Raw genomic sequence first — 18,189 nt, forward strand, 5'->3', positions numbered from 1 at the left:
ATGCATCATTAAGGAATGCCTCAACTGGCAAAAAAACCCTTGTTGTTTCCCAGGGCATCATTCCGGGCACACATCGAGGAGTGTCAATGTAGCTGGCTCTGCGCCCGGTCGCGTGCCCGGAAGACACAGATGTCCGATTAAAGGCCGCCTCCCGAAGGAAACTCGAAGGTAGCGTTGACTCGCAGTCGCTGTTCCGTGCTGAGGTCACGACCGTAAATTGACCAAATCTGCCGTCTCAGGAATCACTCGACCTCAATTTAAGTTAGAAGATAAACTGATCCTTCGTTTAATGCAACGTGCATAAAGGGACGGCCAATTAAAGGTCGTTCCAAGCTTCGCTCAAAGTCTCGGCAGTGGGGAGAACAAGGGATACAGCAGCGTGTTCCTGGTGGCCACTCTCCGACGTAGAGCAAAGCAAACAAGTGTGATCTGCACAGTCTAAATATGTGGGTCGTCTTTTTCGCAACTGTCCATTCATTTCAATGGCCATCTAGAGAAACTGCCAGCATTGTGGAAAGTGTCGCAACACTTTTGCCGGTTACGGTCAAGGCGCATGCGGCGCTCGTGCACGGGAAAACGACTAGTCATCCTAACCTCTCAACACGCAGTGGTGCTGGAGAATCGCTCTGTTTCTTCCCTCAAATCTTCTTGACGCATTCGTTGTCGTATCACTGCGAGCTGAAGTGACGGCCTCAGCATTATGTCCCTGCAAAGGCGATTCCCGTGCGACTGAGCTAACCGCCTGTCTTGAACTTGTCTTCCCTGGCAGCTGCGCGCACAACCGCATAATCGCCCAGTATTGGCAATCTCTTCTTCATCCGTATGTCTTGTCTATGAAGAACGTCGTGCATCCCATTCTGCAGGTGAGGGTCTACAGAGCCAGCCGTATGCATAGGAAGGTGACTTTGAAGTTTGGCGGGATTCTCTACATCCGTATCGGGGGACATTCCCGGACTTCACCGAATGATGGCTTTGTTGCTTCCCGCTATTAGATGTTGCAGAAGCCGACCTTCCAGTATTGTCTGATTAGTACGCCGACAGCGAGAAATATCCAAAGGAGATCGACATGTGCCTCGCGTGGGCGGCGAGACGATCAATAATTTAGTAGCCGTACTCCTTTCTGAAGATTGAAAGGTTTTTCTGGATGTTAAGGGACCATGTTTTGCCAGCGTCAGATCAATGAGTTCAGATGGTGACACAAATTCACTAGCATGATGTTGAGGTGGAAATACAAAAATGTGTCCAGTTCGAGGCAAACCACCTGGCTCTCGCCTTCAATTTGGCGCGATTGCGTTGGTGGCGCAACGGAAGAGTGTTGATTTGCATGTGCCGAAGTAGGGCTCCCTTGTCGCGTCATTCTCTGGTGGAGCATGCATGCCTCGACTAGACGATCGTTCTCGAATGTGTCATTGCAGGTACGCCGCAGTCTAACTCGATTCTGTTACTGGCGACAAGACGCCTCAGAAGAACCGGAAGAACCGCATATTTTACGCGTGTATCGGGGGCCTAGTTCATTGGCATTACGGCCTTACCTCTTTTGAGCGTGTGGCAACTCCCGATCGCTCGCATGAGGAATGTTCTGTCGACAGCAAAGGCAGAGTGGTGTTCCCTGACTGGCTGGAACACCTGCTTCTTTGTTTGTTAACATGGACGAGCATCGACGGGGAGACGACGATAACGAATTCGCCCTCCGCGAATTCTTCTCAGTCGACTTAAGAGCCCTGTGCACGTGTAAGTTTGATATATGAAAGAAACACTAAGATGGAATAAAACTCACCATGCTGCAAAGGCCATTCGAGAAGATGGACGTTTAGGAAGTATACTGCATTGGGTATCTACAAAGTGGTAGCATTGTAAATGCATGCCTGGACAGCTTCTTCATGCTTCTGCCGCCTAATTAATCCGTGCACGACGACAGTGGTTCGGAGGCGGGTGTGGAAGGATGCACACGGGCTTGTACAGGAGTTTCAGGTTCTTCTTGAGCCTTCTATATCCCATTCCCAAGTCGAACGCGAATTCATTCAACATTCGAAACGTGGTTGTCGCCCTGTAAACAGACTTTGTGGATATCGGGAAATATGGTCCCGTGGGAGGTGCTCGTCGACAGTGATGCTGTGGAGTGTCTGCAAACACATTTTCGCGGCTTGAAATCTCTGTGTGCAGGTTCTATCATTTGTCATTTGATTGCTTATCTTTCTTGGGTATTTCTGTTGCTGGTGCCTGCTATTCAGGGAGGAATGCTTTGCGCTTTGTGGCGACCGTGTTCACGGTTTTCGCCATTCGACGTTTCGGCACCTTGTAAGGACTATTACGTCACTACGTTGAGCTGGAATATCAGGTGTCGTCGAGGAGATTCTCCTCTATAAGGCACACTGAAGATCGGAAAACATAGCAGCTTCTGCGTTTCGGTCGTTGTACGGTGAGGGAACGGCTTCCCGCGAGACTTGGCACTACCGTATCTGTTAACCCTGGGCATTATTGAGCGAATGCACCTGCTCAGCGTCCTTTTTTGTGGCAGCTGCTTAGTGTAGCGCGTGAAGTTCCTGTCCACGGTAGTGAGAGAATTTCACCAAAATTATTGTGTGCCGACCAATCTTCCTCTCGGTTGCAGCATCTACAACATAGCTTGTGAACTTGGTGTTCTGCAGAACAACTACGGTTGACCGTTCGTTCTTGTGTTGTGGCGTGTTCAAAGGGCAGGAATCCTGATTGGCTTTTTCCTGATTCTGTGGAATCTGAGATACAACGGAACTGGAGACGGGATAAGTGCATATTCGGTCTTTAATAGAGGCGTCCGACATTTGCTTGGGGATCTTCGTCCTGCTGACATCGACAGACAGCTGCGCAATGCTGGCCCGGATGGTAAGCGTGGTGAACCTAACTCCTGCTACCAGAGTACGCCGCCTGGTCCAAACGGATCTCTCGCTGGCTGATTTTCGTTCTCAACTGCCGCTACAAATATCCGTTTGTAGGTTCCGCCCCCGCAAGCACTCACGTTCCTCTTTTCATATGTGTGCTGGCCACTCCCGGAAAACGTCCCTTCTCTGATACACCCTCGGCAACCGTTCCAGATAGAGTATACTCTAACTGCAACATCATTTGGAGGAGTTGTGGTATAGGCTGCATAGTGCATTGGTGTCCGCGTCACAGGATGGGAACACACTGCCGCATTTGGCGAGGCCACGCGCGCCAGTTAAGATAACAAACCAAGCGATGCATTAGAAACCATTAATGTCCCAGTATGTGCGCATGACTGCCAGTACTTGCACATCATCCAGTATGCCTGTTACTAGTGGTTCTGTGTCGGTAGGCGACGAATCAGATGATGACATCCTGGTGTTGAACGGTCCGCGGGTTGCTGGAGTCCACCGGTCTCGTGATGCGAACAAGAGGTGCCCGTGCGGCAGTGGAAAGAAGATCAAGAGATGCTGTGGAAGAGACTAACAAGATCTGGATTTTTTAACAATAATGCAGCACGCTACCCTTACGACCATATTATCCAGCGGAACATCCCGGGGCTGCTGGGGGAACTGAATACACGTACCACCAAGCCGCTGCGCTGGCATGAGGTTGCAACACGCCCCGATGATACAGTATCTGGCCTGATTCGTATACTGACATGTTTGATTCAACGGTAACATCATAAACCAGTCAGTACTATTCCTTCTGTCACGGTGCACGATATACTCGGTGGATTTCGAAGGAGCAGTGTATCTGGTGATAGGTTCGTAAGTCTTCTTCGGACTGACTCGGGACACGGCGGCTGTTTTTCCGCGATTACGCGTCAATGAGAAGTGTTGCTGGGATGCTGCTTCATTCTGGTTGTGGTTGTTGGAGGCATTTTTGTGTGATTCGAGGAGTAGGTAGGCTTAGTCGGGGGGGGGGCATGGATGAGATCTATGGTATGTTCTATAGAATGAAGGACCACGTGTGATGTTTTCCCCTGTAAACTGATTAGGGTGTTCGCGGATCCATTCGCTGTGAAAACCGTGAGCTACTTGCTCACCAGCAGATTCCCAGGAAGTAAAAGTCAGCTGCTCTATTCGTTGTCTAAATCGAACTCTGTCCAACTCATGCTTTACCAGAGTTCCATAAATACACTGGAATGTGCCCGCTGACTGCGGTACCTTAAATTTTTACGCGCAAGCTTTCTTCAAATTTCAAGGCTCGTCAGAGGGGATTCACTTCTGGTTTACACAACAGCTCGTATATAGTGGACGTTGAGTAGAGCGCATTGAGTGCATTGCTTGATGTCTTGTTGACTTTCATGTCATTTAGATTCAGCAGCCTGTACCGAGCTAAGTGGTATTGTCAGACCACGGTGCAGCAGCGCGAGCATCTCCGGGGCTTCCTGGTCCTGTGCGGCAAAAAGGCTTTCAGAAAGGAAGCACCTGACAGGGTTACTGACACAGACGTGTTGCAAATGTCTACCAGTACGGTACCAAATGAATCCTTTATCGGCACTTAGAAAAACAATTGGAGAACAAACATTTACGCTCGTCAAAATATTGCAGAGACAAAAACCTGGTGGGTAGAAAACAAGTGTCTCCGTTAGGCTGTAGGCGACGACACCGTGCAGTGGCGCTAACGAAATTTCCCGGCACTCTGATGGTAGCCGTAGTCACATAAATCCACTGCCGAAACCGACATGAAAAAAGACAGCTTCAGTGTCGCTCCTCCGTTCGACAGTGAAACCCAGGTGCCGCGTTCGCTCAGAGACGGGCCTTGCTCCTGTAAAGGAGACGAGGTTGTCATCTTGCATATGGTTCATGCCGCCTTGATTATTGCATTTTCGCTGGCAGGTTCAAGTGACGGCTCGATCCCATTCGCCAACTTGCGATGGTAGAATAAATTCGCCATTCTTCTGGTAAGGCTCACCGACGGGACATCGGTGGCAAAAACGATAGCACCACCAGAGTGTTGGCAGCCGATCACTGCTTTGATGCAGTGCATAGGAACGATTCCACCGAGGTAGTCATTTTTCAGTCTACGCGCTGGAGAAAAAGAGGAATTTAATATATTCTATAGCGACCGTTCCCATCCTCTGCGTCCAAGATAGTCGGCGCGCCTCCTAGCGCATGTGTCATGGCGACAAAGAACAACGCGTTCGAGAGCGTATGGACTCCACAGTCGAAGCTCTTCACCTATGGAAAAGGAAATACGGGAGCCGGCTCATTCACGTTTTGGGCTGCGGACCTACATGTTGGGAGTATCTCAATGAGCATCAATTTCTGCAGCGACGCCTACAGTCCCTTACAGAAACCAACTCCGGAATCATGTTTCTGTGCAGCGTTAAAGGCAAAACGGTTGTTCCTCTCACCTGAAAGCAGTTAATATGCAGCACTTGCTGAGTGGCTTGCTCAATCTCCGCCTTTATGGTGGCCTCCCTGTCAATACCATCCGGGCCACCTTCCTAGCTCACAGGGTGAAAATCACCAGACAAACTCAGGCAGTAAGGGGGGTCGTTTTGGCATGCAAACAACCTTTGATATGCGTGGTTAGAGCAGTCGGGATTTCTCCGCACAACGGAACAAGATGCAACTGCACCGGAGCACGAATAACGAAGCGTTTCAGCATATCTAGCGTCGACCCTCAGGTGTCATATCAACTTGAAACGCACCTAGAGCAGTGGAAGAACCAAGATTCAGTAGTTCAGTCTTCGATTGTGCTGTTCAGTAAAATTGGTTTTCGGCACCCCTGATGACGCCGGTCACTTTTGATCTAGTGTTAAAATTAAAGAAGGCTAAAAATATTGCCTTAGCGCCTGAGTTGCCCGGTCAGTGATCCTATGTAAGGGGTACATCATGCTTGAAACAAAAATTGATGTCTAGATGACACATGTTAGACGAAGCAAATATATCGTTGTCCCAGGTGGCAGCCTCCATTACTTACCGCTGTCCATTTCTGTGTAAAGAGAGACATGTGCGTTAGACCAATGTCACCAAACTCTCTGAAACACTTCGACAAATTGGAGACACATGCATTTCTCCAGCGCTCCGTCATCCAGAGTGCCCAGCCGGCATCTATGATCTCCAGTGAGAAAGGAGTTAGTGGTATTATTTGCTTGCTGAATATCTGAATGAAACGACAGACACACTCGGTAGCAAATATTGAACTGTGTTTACACCTCATCCTGAAACGCTGCCTCGGCCAGGTCGCATGCAACAGGATACATCATTCGACGGGGGAGCAGAAAGTATCGTTTTGGGGCGCCTGTCAGGCATATCGGATGGCTCTGTTGTATTCCAAGCATTGGAGACCTCGCAGTTTATTCAGAAATGGAGCACGTTGTGACTGGAAGCAGTCGAGTCCAGACCTCGGCTTCCTTATCGGTTCGGGAATACTAACTTTGAATGGCTCTACACCTTCAATGGTGTTGAAAACTGCAGCGTTCTCATGTAATCTTCCAATTGCTCCAAGATATCGCACCGCTGGTGGGTAAATCTCGTTCCCTGAAAACCAGCGCACAACGAAGAGATAGTGAAGTTACGAGCGTCTTACCCTTTTGGAACTTTTGCCCAATCTATGCTTTGCAAACTGCTAAATTCATCAAGAATACTACCTTAAAGTATAGTCATTCTTCATTTGTTAGACACATCGCGCGCCACCAGTCTAATCTCTGTACTACAGCATGGTCGTAACCAGTCAGACGAAACTATCTAACCACCTGTGCCACCTGCAGTTATTTTCTGTGGGTCAAAACTTGCCATGGGAAACGCCAGGCCAACAATGTCTGAAAACAAGCCTCAAAACACTCACGAGAGTTTCTATCCGTCTGTCGCATGTGCGTAAACATGATTGTCCCTCGTGCTCGTGTTTAACTTGTGTCGGTAAGGCCATTTGAGCTTGTTCTTGTTTCCAAAGCAAACTGGCTGCCAACGAAAAAGCGACACATTCTAGTCTTCCACGTAGAGTGAAGGTGTGAGGGAGCGTTGAATTGAACAGATGCACGTCTTTACTTACACTCCTTGATATGGATGTATGCATTAGCGGCATAAATCTCTGTGGCCGCCAGCACTCGGCCCCACTGTTCTAGTCGTCGGTCGCCAGTTACTTTAGCATACATGGCAACAGCCCAATAGGCGAAGGCTGCTTCGCTGCTACTTTCCTGTGTCATCATGCACAGCACAAGACAGCCAACTACAACCGATTGCCTCCCATACACTCCCTTGAAGGCCAGAATCAAAGGCACGGCTTCTGAATGGAACAGAACCTGTATTTGCAGTCAAGGGGAAGCAGATTAACGTAATCTTACCTGATGAGGACCAAGGGCATCCGGGTGCTGAACGCCACTGCTATACGAATTGAGGAACCACCAGTCTTTATGTCGAGCAACCTGAATCGTAAGACAGACAACAGTCTCTTACACAGGGAAGACACATCTGCCATTGGCGGACTCAGCAACACGCCACGCCTCTTCTTCTCGCTGTTTACCTCCCCCGCGGTTCCCTCGTATTGAGTGTCCATTGAACATTAGAAGAACTTTGACGCTATGATTGATACATTTGAAACCGACACAAACCGAAAGAGTGGGTTTCTTCAGTCACAATAGCCATAAGCATCGAGGATTCCCCATCTCACAGCCTTGTCGTTTCCTTCAACTTCTGAACGAACAGGATCCTGTGCGCCTGTGCTGTGAGTCAACAATCTTGGGACATTGTTTGGCATTATACAGACCCCGGCAGTTCGAAGAGGGAGGCAAATAATAACTTAATTTCTGTGAATCCCTAATAGAGTATGGGTTAGCTAGACGGCAGGATGCCTGGGGGTGGTAGGTGTTCAGCTGCGCCTACCACGAAAAATTGTCGAAGTTGTGCTGTGACAGACAACTCCTTATATCCTTGAAGGAAAGCTGGTGTGGCGAAGTTTCGGATCAATGCGAGAACCACATGGTGAATTTTGGGGGTTCTCAGGCCGTACTGGGTGGTGATGCTAAGACGTCTGCTGAGCCACCTACGGAGCATCCAACGAAAGAAACACAAGTTTGATAAACCTAGTCTCCTTTTTGGAGACGCTGTCATTGTTACCGAGTGAAAGGCACGTGCACTGTCCCATTGTATGTGTGAATTACTCTCTCCATCAAACGATACTCCTTGGAGAAGCACACGCTCCACTTTCAGTTTGATTTTTACACGGCACCCGTGGGGAATGCGTCCTCAAAACTGGATTGATCCATTGGTATCACTTTTGAAAGAGCAACGCGATTTCCACTACAAGAATTTGCCAGATGTCCTGGGGAAAGTCGGACTAGCTATAACGCGCGCTCTCTGCCCACGAAGCAGCTCCGTCCTAGAAGACGTACCCTAGATCAAACTTCGCCACCACCGCAGCCATGTGGACAACGTAACCGAAGAATGCGTGTGTGCCGTAGTACAGACCCGCTCCAGCTTCCACTTCGCTGTTTCGCAGTGCTGGGCAGGCACTCGACAACTGAGATGACATGGCCTCCGCTGTCAGTTGCAAGAAAGGAAACGGTGGCAGAATGCAGAAAAAGTCGAAGTCAACATTCAGATTCCTTTCAGGGAATTCATAAACAAGACACTCCCTCAGCTACAACAAGTCACGTCGTACTCGATCTGAAGCCGAAAAGCTCGGAGTTTGTTCTGTGCCACGGATTCTAAGCAGCAACGCACTACCATGGCGCCCCGTCTACATCATTGCCTCAGCAGATCTGACACGGTTCCAGTTCGTACCGGCAGAAACAACGTATATATGCATCGTCTGACTGGTTTTGCAGCAATGTCTGTCTTCCGCTGGACAAATGTTTGTGAATATACGCACCACCGAATAGCTTGGTTAGACCAAGTCGTCCTGAGGGCGCGCAGTGTCCCCTCCCTTCCTCTCGGTTACACCCGCACGGCACTATGCCGCCTGCAAACAAAACGACATGATATGTGGAGCACTTCGGGTTGACAAGCAATCGCCTATGATCCCAACAGCGTGTCCTGTAGACTAGTCGCTCAAGTCATACATGGCAATATCATTCGTTGTCAGAACCTTACCCCATGTCGTATCGTACAACAGGACGTTCTCAAACTGCGCGCCCAGGAATTTCTCGAGGCCCCTCCGAAGAAATGATAGTGCCTAACCATCGAGCAGGTGAAACAGACACATACGGCACTCGAACACTTTTTCCCTGTGAAGGAAGTGCCAGGCAAATGAATGCTATGCCAAATGCCTCAGCTCATGCCCTAGCCTCAACAGCTCGGCAGTGCGCAGCAGTTCAACTGTAACGTAGCTTGTGCTTCCTCCATACTGATGAGAAGGCGTCAGCATGAAGGAAACCTGCCAACGAATACATCCGGCAAGAAACGGCGCATTCTGTGGAGCAGAGAGCATGTCACCGTGCCCTTGTAGCGAGTTTTAGCAAAGAGCTTGGAAAGGGAATCTGAGGTGCAAAAGGCTTTCTCACTTACCCGTTCGCGCTCCACCCGGACGCCCACAGCGTCTGCCGTCAGGGCTATACTTGCATATCGATGCATAAGCTGCAAGTTGCATTGCACGCGACAACAAGCAGAAGGCCTCCAGTTGCAGAAAAGAAGAAGTCACACTAAACCAGTGGCTTAGGACACCGTTGGCTGGAGTTCTTGGACTGAACACAAACCTCCGGCTATCGGCTGCACCAAGACTATGAAAAAAGGTCTCCTTTATTTTCATCTTGACACGGAAGGGATGAATGGAGGAGCAAGTGCCGTGCACTCTCCACAATGAAGGAGAGCCAGGGAGAAATCTGCGAAATTTCTGGAATATAATTTTTTCCTAGAACAAGACCGCGCCAGCGTTCATCATACGTCCACAATGTCAAGCATGCTGTGTTCGTGAGCTCGCAGTATGGTGTATGCCCCAGCTGTCAAGTCTACCATGCAAATCCCGTGAACGCTGCCAGACTCCAAGTAGAGCGTCGTATCGTTTGCCTCAATTGTCCTTCCCTTCCCTGCTGCATCGAATGTGTGGTTATGGCCGTTACATATAGTACGCTCACCCTAACCCACTCTTGCATGTCATCCGCATTCTGATCCAGATCGCCGATGTCCAGCTTTGTAGGTCCTGAAAGGTCTTGCCGGATAGCCCACCTACCATGCCAGTGAACACGTTTTCATGCAACTCTTCAGACTGTGTTGCCCTGTGTAGGATACAGCCGGAGACCCCTTTTGATTTCCAGCTCGGCCTCGTCAAGGTGCGTACAAGCCTTCCATAATAATGCCGCTGAATTGAGACTTCACTTTATACAAGAACGTTTCACTCATAAGACTCCGTAAGCTACACATTGACCAAACCACACGCAATGCAAGATGCACGCGATATTCCATTTTGCTCTTTGGAAGGTGCATCTTCTCAGTAATATTTTTTCTTATTTAGGGTCAATTGTTAGTAATATAGATATTTTTTTCAACTATAAATTCTATTATTTTTAATGAACGATCTTTTTGCTTTTTTATGAAAGATTTTCAATTCTAATATTAATTTAACAACATATTTTAGAACTCATTAAGAAAATTTTGGTAAATTTGAAAGAGCATTAATAGTTTTATCAGAAAATTCAAAGTTAATTTATTTTGAAGGTTGTTCAGCTCCTATGTTTGTATAATCTCAATTATATATAGCTATAGTTGAATTATTTATAGAAACAAAAGCTAATCTAAAATATTCTGCAATTCAAAATTGATATAGAGGTAATCAATTAGGAGAAGGTGGCTTGTATAATTTTACAACTAAACGCTGATTTTGTATGGATAAACTGTTACCTCAAGATATTTTCCCATTGAGGGTGCATCCGTTCGAGCAGATTTTCCTGATCGCCCGTTTCGTTTCTCTTGACCAGCACCCCCAAGTTGCTCTCCACCAGGTTCACCAGCAGGTATGCAGGGGTACCCTAGAAGAACAAACAGTTACTGGGCACAGATTTAAGAATGGTCGACTTTTGAAATCCATAACAGGCTGATGTGTCTTCCACCGGTACGGCCCTACGACCTGACGACAGGCTACAAAACTTGCGCCTGACACGCGAACTGGAAGACGAAGGGTTGCAGCGATCGATTCACAATGATACCGCGATGTTGTAACCTTGTTGATTCAGCTACTGAGCGCTGCACAACCTCTAGAGCGCATAAGCACGCAGCCAGTCGACCAATACATTCCGAGTATCTGAGTCGAAAATGCACTACAGTCCAGGCATGCAAGATCTGGGAGACCATAGGATCAGCCGACTTCCTGAATTCCGTAGCCATTCGGTGTGCAAGGCTCAAAAGACAGACTACCAGCTTGCTAACACGATCAAAAACATCTCAGCCCCCCATTTTGACTTGATACAGGCAACTGCAAGTACAAGCATACGACTGAACTCGATGACGAAATGTCCCCCGCTCACCTGAAAATGGTGTGTCATCCACACACCCGGACTGCTGGTAGTATCGGTGTGCCGTGGGTTCAAAGCGAACGAACGGCCGCACATTTTCCCCTTGAAAAAAGCAAGACATATCGACTGCTGCAAGCATGTTTGATCTTGCGCATAAGAAATGGTCGAGAAACAGCCGTATTCCGCGTCTGAGGCCTTCTGTCAATCAGGGCGAAAGCAACGACTTCTTTTAGGCCCGGAACCAGGTATACTTGGCTTATATCTTTGACTAGAATAGCAGCAAAAATCACATCTGAGGCTACACTAAACTGTAATCCTTGAATTGTTCGTAATCGCAGATGGGAGAGAGCATATCAAACACCAAATGTGGCGGCCCGTCGAAAACTTACATGATTTGTGACGAGACACGATGTCGCTGCGCTTTCGCTCATTATCACCCTGTCATCACCCAAGCAAACTCACAGGTTGGTTTGGATTCAAGTACTTCCTCTACACAGAAACCATGTTCTTCTTTTTTGATGCATCCCGGAATGTGTGGCTATAAGCCAGGCAGTGGAATAGTAAGGCCCTCTCGGAGCATGTACTGCGAAACAGCACAGAGGCACAAACATAGTATAAAACACAACGGTAATCGAGAGCCAAAATTGCAGACACCTTCGTCGAACCTTACGATTGCTGGGGTCCTTCCGTCGGATCTGCGTATTCCATTTTCCTGGACAGCCAGACAGACACTGATGATACAGTGTGACACATTCTCACATCGACACCGCTTGCACAGACACATGTGGAAATGGGAATTCGCTGTTCCGTCTGTTTTCAGTTCGCTTTAGAGCTGCAGCAAGGTACCAGAGTGCAAGTGCCGGCTACGAGATGTATCAAGCTGCAGTCGAACCCCGTCTACGGGGGCCGAACGCACGGAAGCTCATTTTTCTGACATCGAGCACGCTTTGTGAGGACTCACTGATGCAACTCATGCATGTAAACGATAAGTCGATTGGGATCCCAGAGCGGCTCCACGTCATTGGTCGCTTGAGTGCGCATGGACACGTAGGGAGGGTACAGGGAATGAGACTCGTATTGGGGAAGGGGAAAAGAAAGGAATTTGTAAGTCAGTTCTGCAAAGAAATTCAGTTTCATACAAGGACGGTCTTCAGGGTAGGCCACTTTTAGCAAATCTGCGATGATACGGCAGTGACAGTTGATCTGCTAGATATTCCTTCAAGATTAATCTGGCGTGTCAGTGTCATTGTGGCAGCTCGTGCTTATCTTTAAGCAGCGGCGTCTCAGTCAAGTCTTCTTAGGAAAACGGTGGTGGCATCCTGATCTGTTTCCGCAACTACGAACCAAATACAATGTTGATGTTGCCTATGCTCTGCTTGATGCTCCATCTCCTCATCTGCGAGACCACGGTGATGAAAAGACCCACTTGCATGCTGGACATGAACTTGTTCGTCCGCTGAGGACGTCCGAAGAAGGAAGTCTCCCTTGACTGGGTATATGAGAGCCTGCCGAAGGAGCCCATCTCTTGCAGTTTCCCTATCCTCATCGATGATTTCTTCAGACGGCTGCCCAACATTCAGCGTCTCCTCCACCTTAGTGCCTCTGCTCAAAGAATATCGAGAAAGCAGCCAAGACGCTGTCGCAACATCCACTTCGGCCGTACTCCTGGGAGTCAGCTGTTTAGTCCGTTATCATTGACAGGCGACTTCTGGCTTGTTATTGGGATCTCGGGACATCACGTGAATCAAGTGCTTTATGGCAAATTAGGATGTACTGCAGTTCACCTCAAACTGTTGTTCACAGCCTCACCGGAGGAATCGCCGAAGATTCTCAACATCCACCAGACCATCTTCATCCAGAAGAGTCGTACTCATCTCTTTTGTGAAGGCTTGCTGAGATTTTGCGGAAGGATAACGGTGAGGCAACGGTATTCATATATCTATCTCACTTCAAACGTAAACACTCTCACGCTACCAGGGCCCACCTGTAGGTAGATCATGGCCTCGGCCCTAATGACAAAAACAAATATCGTTTCGTAACTCTTCTGCTTGGGCATCTGAGTCCTGATAGTGCATGGACGTGTGACGCGCATTCCATTCTCTCGACACTGAAAGAGGTTCTAAGTCAAATCGCTAAAAAAGTTCTGCCCATCGGTAGTGCTGCACGAAGTCCTCCGTGTGCGAGGCGGAAGCATTGGATGTTATGTGCTCGACGTCAATCTCACCTGGTCTGTGAACGCCTCATTCTGAACCAGAAGAACTTTTTTGAGAGGTTCACAGTCGGTCTCTTTAAGTGCATAACAAACACAGAAATATCACACAGCAAGGAAGCTGACTGGAAAGGAAGAAACCGAGTAGTAATGTGGACACTGCGTAATGGCATGGGGAGTTGGTCAGAAGTTGACTGCCTTTTGCCTGTTTTGCAGGTAGAAACCAGGCTGGAAAGTTCCGCTTTCGTTCCAAAGTTGGGGTGAGATACGTTGCCACTGCGAAAATTTTGAAGATATTGGTGGATGCAAGTACACAGGACAGCTTACCGTTCCTAGAGGCGCCCATACACACAGAATGCCGTAGACTTCTTGAGAGCAAAATGGTCCAATCCTCATCCGGCAGCAGAACATCGTTGCTCCAGTCCATTCCAATCCACACGATTGCTGTAAACAAAAACAGAGCGTAACTCACATTACTCAACCATAGTAGGCTACATTTTACAAGACTGAGTGGTTGTAGCACCTGTCTGTGTGTTCAACACTTTCATCATTTGTCATGTATCTAAACCGCTCATTGGTCAGTACTGCGTAACTCTGGCAGAATGCGTGAAGCTGCACGGACAAACACGCGTATTCTGAGCTGTTCAGGGCTGTTCGTGGACAGAGAAGTCTCCCGAGCATCAGCATTTGAAGAGCCAGTCGATTCTCCCAGCAACAATGTACCCAAGGCGAGAAGAACTGGCCAGCAATGACACATACACAAAGCGTCCTTAGAGAATCACTCGTTTCACTGAAACCAGACACTATGCACATCCCACCACGGGTTTCGTGCACCGTAGTTACGGAGTGACGCAGCAGGCGCAAGGCGATCCACGTCATAGTGCCCTGAAACCAAAAACGACTTAGAAGCATCCTGAAACCAAATACCCTCGGGCCTAAAAAAACCGAAAGTTGAAGGAGAGATGTTCGTTGGTCAATTTTGCTCGTCCTGTCCACTGTGGTCAAAGATTTATGGCCATTTTTGGCGTACTGCGATTGATCGTTTCTAACTCACCGCCTTGTCCCCTGTAGAAAAATGCATTCGTAGCTCCCTCGCAAGAATTCTCGGCGGAACCTGAAGCCCATGCACTGAGTCGGTTAGAGTGTTCCAACAACCGAACTGACAGTAACTGAATTACCTCACGGGCTATCCACAACCCCCGACACTCGGCAGCATATAATAGATGCAGGTGTAACGCATCCACAACACAGTAAAGCAAAGACAATCCCATAACAAGTCGCGACATCTCTAAGAAAAAATCTACTAATAGTTACCATATGAGCACAACGACCTCAGGATTGGTGCGGTTGGCACAGGCTTAGTGTCTGGTGAGACGATCATGTGCAAGACTCTTGCAAGCCCGAGTAAATGGACATATGGGCCTCTCGGGGAGAATGGCTATTTTCGTTCACCTGGCCGGCAGTATGGTGCGAACGGCCAGCCGTGCCAGGGAGTCCAGACGGCTTCAACCTTATTGTTGCTAGGACCTTCTCTCTCGGACCTAAAATGTGAACGCATGCCAGAAAACGGACTCTCGAATGTGGCAAAGATTAGATCGAACACACGTCGGACGTGCACTGTATCATGGCCGATAACGTGACTAAAGCACTTTCTGTTTCAACTTTTAGAGGAGCCATGTCAGCAAAGGGAGGAAACGGAACAAAAGGCATACCATGAATCAACTGTTTCCGTGAAGCATTATGAGTTGTTCTTTTCAGCCAGCGGTCGACTACAAAGACATGGAAAAAATGCGCCTTCTTCAAGTTTATGCGATTGTGAGGCGGTGTTAGTCAATGCTTTTTTAGTTAGCGCAGTGCCACAAATTAAGTGGAAAACTCGTACCCGTCAACCGGATCTTCGATCAGTGCCATGGGTCGGCGGAGTTTTTTGGGCATATTTTCTGAATGACACACGGTTGGAAAATGGTACCGCGAGCCGTTCGAAACAGGGGATGTTGCATGTGCGAAATTCAGAACATCGGAAAGCATACCACAGGAAATGAACGCATTACAGCGGGAAATCACTTTCGGAACGCAGTCAGTTGATCAGATTAGACAAAACGTCCTGGTTGACGAGCAACGTAACAGTACACGGCAAACAGCAGGAGGGGTCAGTGTGTAGCATCCCGTTAAATTTTGGCATGTGACACGGTGTCGTGGCATCAAGTTTTAACAGTCACCATTGCATCCTGCGTGTAACAAGTGACAGAGTTTACCAGGTAACAAACTCTCGTCGATCCCTTCGTCCTCCTCGTACGGCGGTGTATCGTATATATCATGTGTCTGATGAGGAACACTTTCAGCATCGTCGTACGAAAAAAAGCCAGCTGGCTCGAGGTGTATGTTGAAGAGGTCTCTAAGAAGTTCCCTGGTTTTACCCTCGCCTGGACATAAAGGAAAAACCAGAGGATCTGCGTAGATAAATGAGACCCGGACTCGGGCACGGTCAAGCTCAGCAATTGTGCCGATCCTCGAAGCCGAAGCTGCTCGGTACGCGTCGACAGGCGACGCCCTTTCCTCTACTTGCGTCAGCGGAGCGACGAAGTGTGTTTGTATAGATTGCAGGCCGCATACTGCCGAAAAAACATCTGCTTTCCAAGGGAAGACACGAAAACGGCAGTTCTGGCCACAGCGTGTGAATGCGGCTACAAGACATCACCCGTATTTGTAGCACAGGCTGGTCGTGAAACAAGCCCAATTATGTCTCACCATTCATTCCTCCGACAAGGACAATCGTGCCACCTTGGACACTAAGAAAATGAACCGCTAGCCAGTAGTAGAGATCGCCTGTGATGCCAGTGCCATCGCCGCTGCACACAACATACCTCGCTATGCACAGTTCAGCATCAGCGTGAAAAAGCGATGCTAGGACGGACGCTGGTGGCGGCCGGTGTAAAGTTTGAACAGATGACATATTCCTGCGGACACTTGAGCACTATTCCTGAATAGTGAAGATTCGTAGGTGACAGTGGATGCGTCCTCAACCACCTCCACAACCCAAACGAGGCTTTTGGTGACTCGACTCACGAGACGCGCCTGGAGAGTTGAACTGGCGCTGCTCACCGGAAAAAGCCTTCCGGTATGACAACAGCGTTGATAGGAACAGTCATGTTTCTCAGTGCTGGAATCAGCGCATCTGGCGTCCATGCGACCGTCTGCAGCTCGAACCCTCCCCAGCGCTCGTTTTCCCGCAGTAACTCCAGTTGCCTCTGCAAACATGATCAAGTACCGAGAGCAGTTTTTATCGCCTCGGATAGTGGCGAAATAAAACGCGGTAGGTACACAATCCTGTCTGCGGGACCTGCTTGAGGACTTGTCTGTGAAATTAGACGCTCAGTGTGATTCGCAGATCACTATTCCTAATGTAAAGCATTGAGACAGTCTTTGCACCAACGAGTTGCACTTACCTTCAGCGGGAAACGAGAAAACACCCGTTCTAGAGCAAGCAAGCCTGACCCCTGCGGGAAAACAAGAGATTGGTTATCCACAGAGGAAACAGAAGTGCCACACACCGGACGAAATATGATTTTGGGAAGACATAATCTCCGAGGAATGTGTTGTTGTAGCGCCATAGCACAGTCACTGCCTCCTTCCTGAACAGCCTGAAGTATTCTGTCAGACCTAGTTCTCCGAACATACGTTTTCTTGAATAGAGACAGCAGAAGGACCTAGAGCGGCCTTATCGTCATGACTCCACAGGCGGGCATGGCTCAGCATACAAGATCAGCTACGCACTGTACACCGTGTTTCGATCCAGCTGGAGTGAGTCTCGCTCTGCACGGAAGGCTTCAGGCTCACTCTCCGGTTGATAAAGTTCGCCACTTCGTCCAGTCGCCGACCTGGAACTTTGTTAACGAGAGACATGAATTTCCTGTAGATGACACAGTCACCAAGGTTCTACTGTTCTTTGTTCCCACGGTGCGACATGAAGTAGCGATGCATTTCTCGCAGCATGTCTGCCCGCGTCATGAAGAATAGCAACGACCCACCAGCGATAAGAGCTCTTCTTGTCGACGTCCTGATGAGGGCAGGTCTTGTCCACGCCAATCATAGCGTTTGACCCTCCTTCTCCCCATACGTGCGAATGCCCACAGACAGACGCGACTGCGAGACGCACTATGACCGGTCTCTCAAGCCTTTTCAACGACATGAGGCGATCATGTTCGGTGGACGATTCACAGGTCATCTGGATCTGAATTTCGCAGAGATGATGCAAGCAGGAAGTGCTGCACATGAGACACGTGGCACAAGTGACGTAGGCATCCCACCTGTGCATGATGGGTAAGCGGCCCGCGTGCTCCCCAAAAGTGTTTTTCTCTGAAATTGGTGCTCGTAAAATGCCGTACCGCATCCTTCCAAAACATACCTTGTGGTCCAATACAAAAAGCCAAATAGTCCCGTCTGACAGATGTAATTCGAGTGCGTCAGTAAATACCGCCGATCGGAGAAGCGAGGAACATGCGAGGTTGCCGTCTGTCGGCAGACTGGCGAGATTTACGATTTTCTGAATTGAATTCTTCTTGCCTGTTGGAATCAGAAACGAGTGAAACAGCTTTTCCATTTATGTGGAACATTATGCCAGTGG

At 48.6% G+C, this 18,189-nt stretch overlaps 4 protein-coding genes across 4 annotated transcripts; 2 read left to right on the forward strand and 2 right to left on the reverse strand.

Annotated features, from left to right (window-relative positions):
* Positions 1 to 211: 211 nt before the first annotated feature.
* Positions 212 to 1,603, forward strand: TGME49_254335 (hypothetical protein). Its single transcript, XM_018781051.1, has 3 exons — positions 212 to 296; positions 697 to 863; positions 1,416 to 1,603. Exons 1-3 carry the CDS (start codon positions 290 to 292, stop codon positions 1,539 to 1,541), a joined length of 300 nt encoding a protein of 99 aa, XP_018638140.1. The 5' UTR covers positions 212 to 289; the 3' UTR covers positions 1,542 to 1,603.
* A 43-nt stretch (positions 1,604 to 1,646) lies between these two features.
* Positions 1,647 to 3,826, forward strand: TGME49_254340 (hypothetical protein; the record flags this gene model as incomplete). Its single annotated transcript, XM_002369447.1, has 4 exons — positions 1,647 to 1,731; positions 2,232 to 2,298; positions 2,696 to 2,862; positions 3,311 to 3,826. The coding sequence occupies 4 exons, from the start codon at positions 1,647 to 1,649 to the stop codon at positions 3,442 to 3,444; spliced, it is 453 nt and encodes a 150-aa protein (XP_002369488.1). The 3' UTR covers positions 3,445 to 3,826.
* Positions 3,827 to 5,012: 1,186 nt separating this feature from the next.
* TGME49_254350 (endo-1,3(4)-beta-glucanase) lies at positions 5,013 to 9,657 on the reverse strand (the record flags this gene model as incomplete). Its single annotated transcript, XM_018781052.1, has 9 exons — positions 5,013 to 5,144; positions 5,321 to 5,413; positions 5,893 to 6,075; positions 6,349 to 6,452; positions 6,964 to 7,108; positions 7,256 to 7,336; positions 7,794 to 7,953; positions 8,303 to 8,450; positions 9,417 to 9,657. 9 exons carry the CDS (start codon positions 9,655 to 9,657, stop codon positions 5,013 to 5,015), a joined length of 1,287 nt encoding a protein of 428 aa, XP_018638139.1.
* Positions 9,658 to 15,773: 6,116 nt separating this feature from the next.
* On the reverse strand, positions 15,774 to 17,955 carry TGME49_254360 (hypothetical protein; the record flags this gene model as incomplete). The annotated part of the gene is made up of 5 exons (XM_002369449.1): positions 15,774 to 15,988; positions 16,314 to 16,414; positions 16,668 to 16,813; positions 17,403 to 17,475; positions 17,873 to 17,955. 5 exons carry the CDS (start codon positions 17,953 to 17,955, stop codon positions 15,774 to 15,776), a joined length of 618 nt encoding a protein of 205 aa, XP_002369490.1.
* Positions 17,956 to 18,189: the final 234 nt, after the last annotated feature.

Source organism: Toxoplasma gondii, chromosome III, assembly GCF_000006565.2.
Source record: "Toxoplasma gondii ME49 chromosome III, whole genome shotgun sequence".
Lineage (NCBI taxonomy): Eukaryota > Apicomplexa > Conoidasida > Eucoccidiorida > Sarcocystidae > Toxoplasma > Toxoplasma gondii.

Excerpts from the sequence above, each read along its gene's own strand:
- TGME49_254335 (XM_018781051.1), top strand. Across the intron at positions 864-1,415 it reads TCGTGCATCCCATTCTGCAG|GTACGCCGCAGTCTAACTCG; the intron begins GTGAGGGTCTAC and ends GTGTCATTGCAG.